The 9809-nt window shown below is 42.8% G+C and overlaps 1 protein-coding gene across 2 annotated transcripts; it reads right to left on the bottom strand.

Annotated features, from left to right (window-relative positions):
* On the bottom strand, positions 1-8755 carry LOC136142538 (heterogeneous nuclear ribonucleoprotein A3-like). Of its 2 annotated transcripts, XM_065900769.1 has the most exons (2): positions 8738-8755; positions 1-1047 (listed from the first exon to the last, which is right to left on the bottom strand). In XM_065900769.1, the coding sequence occupies exon 2, from the start codon at positions 934-936 to the stop codon at positions 1-3; it is 936 nt and encodes a 311-aa protein (XP_065756841.1). In that variant the 5' UTR covers positions 937-1047; positions 8738-8755. The 2 variants fall into 2 exon arrangements, with proteins under 2 accessions (XP_065756841.1, XP_065756840.1); XM_065900768.1 differs by lacking the exon at positions 8738-8755 and having other exon boundaries at positions 1-1083.
* Positions 8756-9809: the final 1054 nt, after the last annotated feature.

Below are 9809 nucleotides of genomic sequence, written 5' to 3'. Positions count from 1 at the left end.
TTAGAACCTTCTGCTACCATATCCACCACTTCCACCACCAGATCCATAACCACCACCATAGGGACTTCCCGAGCTTCTTCCACCAAAACTGCCCCCCTTCATGGGTCCATAATTTGAATGCTGTTGTCCACTATAATTTCCAAAATCATTATAGCTCCCACCACCACCATAGTTACCTCCAAAATTTCCTCCTTCATTGTAACCATCATATCCTCCACCACCGCCACCATATCCACCACCTTGGTTTCCATATCCTGGTCCACCACCACCATAGCCTCCTCTACTACTGTAACCAGGACCACCACCATAGTTACCACCGTTGCCTCCAAATCCATTATATCCACCATCACCTCCTCCATAACTACCTCTGCTGCCACCACCTCCACCACCATAGCCTCCTCTTCCACCAAAGTTTCCACCACAGCCCAAGTTACCTCCACCACCTCCAAAGTTTCCTCCACGACCCATAAAGTTGCCAGATCCACCTCCATGACCTCTTTGTGATCCAGCAGATTGCATTTCTTGTTTAGAAAGGGCCTTTTTCACTTCACAATTATGCCCATTAAGAGTGTGGTATTTCTGAACAACAATTTTATCAACTGTATCATGATCATCAAAAGTTACAAAAGCAAATCCTCCCTTTTTTCCACTCTGCCTGTCTTCCATAACCTCTATGGTTTCAATCTTGCCATACTTTTCAAAGTAGTCTCTCAAATTATATTCTTCTGTAGCTTCTTTAATACCAACAAAAATTTTCTTCACTGTTAGATGGGCACCAGGCTTTACAGAATCCTCTCTAGAAACAGCTCTCTTTGGTTCCACTACACGCCCATCAACCTTGTGTGGTCGAGCACACATTGCTGCATCCACCTCTTCAACACAAGAGTAAGTAACAAAACCAAAGCCCCTGGAACGTTTTGTTTGGGGGTCTCTCATCACCACACAATCTGTAAGTGTGCCCCATTTCTCAAAATGTTCTCTTAAGCTATCATCTGTAGTTTCAAAGCTCAGACCACCAATAAACAGTTTTCTCAACTGTTCTGGTTCCTTTGGATCATGGCTCTCCTCCCCCCGGCGGCGGCGACGGCTGGAGTCTTCTCATATTTTTAAGGTGGTCTTGTATTTTTTTAATCCAAAGTAAACTGATTAAAAAATATCCTAAGTACACACTACTTAAGACACTTTTCCAGCAGATTAACTAAATATACCTATTGACTATTATAGCAATAGGATATACCCTAGGAATCATGTCTTATCATTTTCACCTCTGAGAAAACAATCTTAAATGGTCATTCTCCCCCACCTGATATACAAGCACCAAGATGTCAAAAACAACAATAAGAAATGGCAAAAATGGGAATATGCAAGCAAGTAAAGAAATACAGGAAAAAAAGCTTAAAAATTACATTCGTCTATAAAGGACAATGTATTATTCAGTGTCAATAGCAGAATGTCAATCTGAGAGCAACACTATGTAATTAGAGCATATAATGTAGAATGCAATAATATGAATATTCAAAGCTATTATGCTGCCCTCTCAAATTCTATTTTATAGAAAGTAAAATTTTATATATATACTTTTTATGTAAACAAGTATTATGTATACATATAAATTTAAAACAGCTTAAGAGAATCAGAGTTGTATTTTCAATATATGGGTTACAAGATTACAAAAAAATGATTTGCTATTTGATCTTTTAAAACAGAGATGGTAGAAAGAAGAGGTCAGATTTTATAAAAGAAAATGATTTCTTTTAACAAAGAGAAACTTCTCTTCAGAACTAGTCATAGGATATCAGGTTATTTCAAAAGTCCTTTAACTCAAGGCTTTCTGCTTATTCCATTTTCATGAAGTGCTATCACTTCACAAATGCTATCTTAACAAATGTTAGCAAACATAATTTTAACAAAATAAAAATGCATAATAACACAAAGAATGACAGAGTTAAAGAACTATCATGTAATTGGCAAGATGACAATACACAGTGAAAATTAATTCCAAGTTAATAGTTTTGAGGGTGGGGGTTGAAAATAACCCCTAAGGGGCTTCCCTGGTGGCGCAGTGGTTAAGAATCCGCCTGCCAATGCAGGGGACACAGGTTCGAGCCCTGGTCCGGGAAGATCCCACATGCCACGGAGCAACTGAGCCCGTGTGCCACAACTACTGAGCCTGCACTCTACAGCCTGTGAGCCACCACTACTGAGCCTGTGTGCCACAACTACTGAAGCCTGCACTGCAACAAAGAGTAACCCCTGCTCGCCGCAACTAGAAAAAGCCCACGCACAGCAACGAAGACCCGATGCAGCCAAAAAAGAAAAGAAAATGACCCCTCACAAGTCATCTAGCCCAACATGTTTGTTTTTCAAATGAAGACCTGCATTAACTTCTCACCTTTTCTGTGTTAATGATGGCACACCACTTAAACATAAGTTTATCTCCTCCATTATGCACTTTTCCATATCTGCATGTGCAATTATAAGGAGAAACATTTGATTTTTCATGCGTAATTTTACACAAAACCTCCTATTACGGGCAATCACAAAACTAAGAATGAAGTATGATAAGCCAAAGTATTTTGTAACCATTACCAATGAACGCCAAAATACTGCTCAGTAGTTACTTGGGAAAGGTTAAAAAAAAAAACCACCACCACGTTAATGGCTTTTACAGGCTACCTGGCACAATATTTGAGGGAAAAAAATTATAAGAAAGTATTACACATATAGGTTTTTATTCTCTTGTTATCAACCATTTCTCTTATTTTTCATTACATTATGTCTGGCTTTATTTCTTCTTAGCTTGTAAAAGTGGATGGCTGGAGAACATTTACAGACAAGTAAAAATGTGGCAAGGCTTAAGTGATGAGAATTCTACCATTTCTGTAAACTCTTATTAAAGCTTTAGCGTTTCTATGATATACTACTACAATACTTTGAATTTATATAGCACCTGTCTGCTGAAGAACCAAGGCTTACATAGCTCATTTATCCTTTCAGCATGCCTGTGAAATAGACAGATTGAAAACAGATGGCTTACAAATAAAGTAAAATCCAGATATGAAAACAGAGAACTTCCATGATTTACTGAAGATGGCCTGTCTGTGCAAACTGTAGAAGCCTAAAAGATGCTGGAGTCCACACTCAATGCCTTTTCCAATAAACAACACTACCTCCTTATCATCAAACAAATTTCTAGACCGTTAAGAGAAATTAAGCTTTGTCATAATATAAAATCAGTAAGTTTAATGTGCCAGAAATCCTTGATAAGGAATGATATAAATGGTACCTCTATATTTTAAAGAAATAACATTAGTCACGGAATAAGCCACTGGTGACTGGAGAGTCACCAATTTGCCTACAAGGTATTTAGCTTGGTTCAATATAGTTGCATTAAAATTGGAAAAAAAATCAACTGATAAATATAACTGAAATAAGCCAGACTATATCTATATAAAAGATATATCTTACAAAAGAAAAAAAATCCCAGCAAACCAAAATCCTTGAGCCATGCCCTCATTTTATAATTGAGAAAATGCGTGGTGTCTGGCACACGTATGTACTCAATGTTAATTATCAATATAATAATCTTAAGTGACTTTCTCAAGGTCAAACTATGAGTCAGTGGCAGAGCCATGTCTAGAATCTAGTTCTTCTGAAGCAAGTCCAACATACGTCCCCCTTAGCATTGTAATTTTCATTTAACAGCAATGCTTTTTCATCCCTAAAACAGTTTATACTCACCAATATTTATCTTTCAAGTGCTTAGAGCAAATTCAATGTTATTAAGCATATTGAATTTTTGGAAACTGTCTCACCTCCATAACTACCATTGGCCCAAGTATTATCAGATCTTCTCCTGAGACTGACATTTCGTGATCAGACAGTTTTTTATGTTTCTAGGCCATAATTTTAACCAAAGCTCTCATCACTAAAAACAGCTAGTCGTGACCACTGGTATCTAAAAGACCTTCCAACAGTATAATGTATCCAAAAAACTTTTGAAACCTCCAACACAATGAACATACATCATATGGTGTGTCACTCTCTAGAATAACTACAGACTCAAAACATGATCTAGCTGTTTTCTTCTAAACTGAGTTTTATTATTTTCACAGATTAAACTTTCCCCCTCTGGATTACTTTTCACCAAAAGAGCATATGAGCAAGTACAAAATGATTCCAAAAACAGTTACCCAAGTTTTCATGTATTGATAGATGTTCGTTTTCAATTTTATACCAGCTACTTTTGGAATCTGTACTAAACAGCAAAAACAAACAGTTTGGCATATCCATTCCACCTAGATTACAGCAATAGCAAATTCATGCATTTATCTTATGTGCTAAGAATATTATGTCAGTAAATTTCTTGGAAAGGCAAGTAGAAATGCTTAAAACAGAATATGGAAAAATGGCAAGTGAATTTTCTTCCTTTTGTCATCAGTTTCACCATACAGAATCTCCTTAGTGCTCAGGCACCACCGCCAAGTTACTACCCCCTTCTTTTCTGTAACAGTCACGCTGTTTGCCTAGGAGCAAAATTGCATGGGGTTCCTAATAGTGCCCTGGATATTGACATTCTGCCAGTATAAACAGTCACAGTCAAGTCTAATGTGCTTGTAACCATTGGTAGAAGAGACTTAATCTCAACCCAAATATTACTCACTAGTCATAATTAATCCTTCTACCCAAAATGCATTGAGCCTAGACATTTTTAGCAATTGACTCTAAATGATGGCATCAGACTAGACTAGAGACCTTGGACCTCAGTGTTGATTGTCTGTGTTAAATCAAGGCAGAGCATAATTTATTTGGCTCTCCCACCCCAGGTAAAGAGTCTGATAACTTTCTAGATCTAATTGTAGAAATTAAGAATTAGACTCATAATCCTCTAATTTTAATGAGAGCCTGGGTTCATTAGATCATATGACTAAAAAATGAAGTCAGTAGTTGTAAATGAGTGGACACACCGAGACAATGAAAGACTGGTTGGAGAGCCTAGTGAGGACCCTGTTTTGACATGAGTTAATACTATTTTAAAAAGAACTTATTGGGGCTTCCCTGGTGGCGCGTACTGCAAAGATAAAAAAAAAAAAAAAAAAAAAAAGAACTTATCCCCCTACCACTTTAACCTCGTTGGATAGTTGTGCTCTTCTTTTTTTAAGGTTAAATATTTGTTAGGAGTTCCATCTAAAATTATATTATCACCTCTCTTCCACTAGGGGGGTCTATCTCCCAGTGTAGTTAACTCCAATTAACTCAGGTGCAGTTTGAGTCCACTTCCAGCTAATCTGTGCCGCAAGGCTAGCCTTGTGGTCAGAACTATGTGCTTTAAAGTTGTTCTAGTTTTTAGGCTCAGAAACCCATGCACAGCATGAAAATGTAGTGCTCAAGTCATTCAGAGGTTGCTGCAGTAAGTAGACAAGGATTTTTGGCTGAAGCATACAAAGCCAAAATCTCTTAAATATTCCCAGTTTCATTTTTAGCTGCCCTAGTTGTTTTCAAGACTGAATACGTATCAACTGGATCCATTTTTGTAAATAAGTAAAGCTTTTAAACTCTCAACCTCAGAGATTCCTCTGCCCATTTCTACACTCTGCAGTATATAATCTGAATAGCAAAAACTGCCATGTTTTTCCAACAGCAACCTTAACTTGGGCCACTTGGGTGGGTATTGGTCATTATGGGAGTTGTTTCTGTGGCCTCTCATTATCCTACTAAAGTACTGACAGGTAAAAACCCAACTAGCTCGATTTGTTAAATTTAGTGTCCACTGTTTTCCTGCCTGATTTCTGATCCAATTAATTTCAAACCACAATAACTGATGGTTAATTTTAGCCAAGAGATTATCCACCACCTTCAAGCAGATGCCTAATATAGAGAACAGTTCAACTGGAATATAGGCCAGACCCAGGGACATGGACAAAGCCTAATTTTTTAAAAAACACTATCTTATGGGATATGGCTTCAAATCTATCATTTAGGGATGAAATAGGGCATGAATAAATGGGCGATTTTTCTAGAAAATAATTAGTAAGATTTTTTAAATTTAGAAAAGCCATAACTAGATTGAAGGGCCACAGGGGAGATATATATCCCAGCACAAACATATTTCAAGCACTTATTTTAAAAACAGCTTCTGTTTTTTATTTTGGATAAAATCTGAACACCAAATTCCCTTTCTGTTCCCCTCATCCAAATCCAAGTAGAACTCCCTTGAGTAGAGGCTAGTTCACACCGCCCCCTCCTCTTTTTTGTCACGGTAGTTTTGGGAAAATGAACTTCAGCCATTACATTCCAGTTTTAAAGTCAAAAGAAGTCATGTGACCACTACCCTAGGGGCATCAGAGACTTGGGGCACGTGATGCCAATTGACATATGTGGGGCTTCGGCCACTATGTTGGAATTCACTGTAAATTGGATCTTCAGGATCAAGTTTAAGCTCCCAAATACACTGTGACATCCTGTAAAGTGGAGTGTGCGCTTACGTCTCAGTAGTTTTTAATTTCACCTAGGTTTTCTACCTCCTGTGCAGTCAGCCAGGCTCTCTTCCCCACCCCCCATCCCTGGTAACAGGTCGGGCACCCCGAGCATCCCGTCTATCTGATCCTAAACGGCGAGGCTCTCCAACCCAGTTAGTTCTAAACTCAACCTTGAGTACCACCCGGCATGTTGTGCAGATAGGGTGTGGAGCAAGAATTTGCGTCGCGTACAGGAAATGTCAGAAAGCATTAAGCCCACTCCACCTCCCAGGTTGGGATCTTCTGCCCTGGAGCCTGGCCGTCGGAGCCGCCAGCACATCAGAGCAAGTAGCAGCAGCGGCGGCGGCAACTCTGGGACTGGCGAGAAGCCCGGGCGGGGGTGGTCGGCGTCCCCCGGCCTCTCATTAGACCGCTAAGTACTGCGAGTCGGGAAATGTAAACACCGGCAAGTGCAGCTCTGTGGGAGGAGGGGATGTTGCCCTCGCCCCCCGCCCCTTCGGCTCTGCCTCCAGAGGAGCCCCGGGAGGTGCGGGGCGGCTGCTGCCCCGACCACGCGCTCGAGGCTGCAGAGCCAGAGGAGCTGAGAAGGGAGCAGACAGGCGGCTCGGGATCTGAGGAGAGGAGAACGGAAACGTACTGCCCTAATGGCCCGGAGATGTCCTGCTACAGAAAGGAAAAAAGTGCTTACTCATAGGGAGACGCGGTGCGATAGCGATTCGCTCGCTAATGGTAAGGGAAGCAGGCGGCAGGCAGGCAATCAGAGCCTCGTTCCTTCCCTGGGCCACCGCACCCCGTGGAGCCCGGGGGCCGGGGTGAGCCCGTGAGGTCACCCGAGGAGGGCGAGCGGGGGCTGGAGGCGTCGCCGGCGACCGGCTCCGGGATTTCCTGAGTCCGGAGCCGGCGGAGGAGGGGGGGAGGAGGGTGGCAGTAGCTGAAGAAGGACGACAGAGGGAAGTTAGGCGCTTGGTTTCCACTTCGGGGCCGCCGCCACGGAAGGGGAGAAGGGCAAGGGCTGGCGTCAAGGACTCCAGCCCAAGTTTGGCTACAAGTTAAGAGCAACTAGTGAGAAAGCACCATCTCTCCAGTGAAAAGCAGAAAACGTGTTTGCGGCGGGCGGTGGTCGTGGGGAACACACTCGGTCACTCCCACCCGTCCTTGATGCGAACGACCGCTTTGGCGCCCAAGGTCTAGGACAGAAATTTCTGCAGCCTCCCTCTCAGCCCCCCGCCTCCCGTGCCAGGCACGTTCCTGCCGAGGTTCCCGGAGATGCTCTCTCCTGGACCCACTCATGCCCACGCCCAGGGATCCCGCTCCCCTAGTGCCCTCCCGCGCCTGCAGAGCACTTACATAAAGTCGCAAGAGTACCGGATCTGGCCAGACAGCCTCCAACCGACGCACTCAGACAACTTCTGCCGCTCGGAATTTTTGCGGCTGTGGTTCTAAAGCCAGCGCTCCCACCCCTCCTGCCAGCCCCCTCCGCCCCTCGGCCGCCGCCATTGGCTCCGGTGGTGCTAGCAGTCAGCTGGGAACCAGGAAGAGGATTGGGCCACGAGCCTGTCACATCAACTGGGTGGGGAGTTGGGAGAATAGGCACCGGGATGGGCGCCCTGGACGGATGGGGACTGTAACTCTGCGGCTGGGAGCGGAGATTGGTCCTCCGCTCTTGTTTCTTCTCCTCCCTGGCTATGAAGAGATTAGAAGTCCTCAGAGCCTGGCTCGGGAACCACGTTCCAAAAAATCGTATGGAATAAACGAAGAGATGGGAATGTTGGAGCGAGAGTTTGAACGTCACCAAGCCCCTATTTAAGTCTCTGGAGAGTACAGTTTCAACACCGAGTCGTAAAGAGAATCTCGGCATGGGAAGGGACTAGTAATACTAGTACTTAGTTTCTTCTGCTCCAATCAGCCTGCGTGCGGAACAACGCAGAGGGAAAACCTCAGCAATCTTCCCTTTCCAACGAGGTCTAGGGAGCAGATATATGGACAGGACGAGGTTCTCATGTTTTTGGCTTCGTGCCCAAGTAAATTGTTGACCCAAATCACCTGTCTGGTCTGTTTGTCCAGGCGGAAAGGAATGAGAGGTGGAGGTGGGAAGGGAAGTTGGAAATAACGTGGTTCCCACTCGTTTGACTGGAAATGGATGTCAATTTTCATCAGTCTCCTTTCACCAGAGAAAACTCGGAGACATGCTCCTGCTTCCCAGAGGACCCTTTCTTCTTCTTGGCCTCTGTGTCATAATTGACCTCTTTCATTAATACACGCGGAGGTTTCCCCTCCTTATTGTGCATTCCAATCCTTTGGCTCACTCCAGGTCCAAAATCAGCTCCAAGGACCAGAGTTTGACGGATTCTCCAGGGTCAGGTCAAGAGACTGGCTTGTGGCACAGCTGTAGAAGAGAAAGGCTAAGCCCTTTCCTGTTTCAGTCACAACAATTTTGTTCAGGAAATGTGTGCTTGGAAAGTTTTTTAAGAATTAAAAATTGGTTCACTTACTTCTCATTTTATATTCACTACGAAAGTTGCTAAATTAAGAGTGGCCTGGGACTTCCCTGGCAGTCCAGTGGTTAAGACTCCCAATGCAGGAGGTACGTGTTCCATTCCTGGTCAGGGAACTAAGATCCCGCATGCCTCAGGGCGCGGCCAAAAAAAAAGAGTGGCCTGAAAATCGAATGATCTTGTCAAGGAACCCTCACTTCATCTGCTATTATGAATTTCCTTAGAGAAATTAACCTATAGTGAGTGCCGGCGCTTCTTGAATGGGCAGAAGAGGGGAGTTCATATACTGCCTAAAGGCTACACTAGCAGAGAAGGAATTGGCACTGGGAAAAAGGCTCATTAAATATTAATTAATGATTAACCAACTGGAAGAACATATGAAAGGCACAGAAAGGTGAAAAAGAAATGAGAGAGCAATCTGGCTATCGGAAATATTAAATTTCTGGTATGAGAGATTTTGTATTGGGTCAGGTTTGGGTCAGCACAAAAATACTGATTTCAACATGTTCGTGTTGTGTGGACTGTGAAGTGTACCGCCACACACATTTACGAGAGGATCCACAGTGAGATTTCCGGCTTTCAGTAATTGGCCCAAGGTTTGGTATGGTTTCTGGAATTCTTTACACAAAATTTCTAGATACACTAATACAGTACTTCAGTTTTCTACATTTTATGGCGTCTGTTAAGTCGCCACTGAAGAGCTTCCACCTGCTTTAAAACTTAAATTTACAGACTTAGAATGTCTGTATGAAGGGACTGTGCAAGCTAAGTTTTTGAGTATGGATATATTTGTCTCAATTACTTAACTTAGTATTCTATTTTAGTTTATTTTCCA

The sequence above is a fragment of the Phocoena phocoena genome, chromosome X (genome assembly GCF_963924675.1).
Source record: "Phocoena phocoena chromosome X, mPhoPho1.1, whole genome shotgun sequence".
NCBI classification, from domain to species: domain Eukaryota; kingdom Metazoa; phylum Chordata; class Mammalia; order Artiodactyla; family Phocoenidae; genus Phocoena; species Phocoena phocoena.
The sequence above is the reverse complement of the archived record's forward strand: the minus strand, read 5'-3'. Positions and strand labels throughout refer to the sequence as shown.

Coding starts and splice junctions, on each gene's coding strand:
- LOC136142538 (XM_065900769.1), bottom strand. CDS start 936: ATGAGAGACCCCCAAACAAAACGTTCCAGGGGCTTTGGTTTTGTTACT.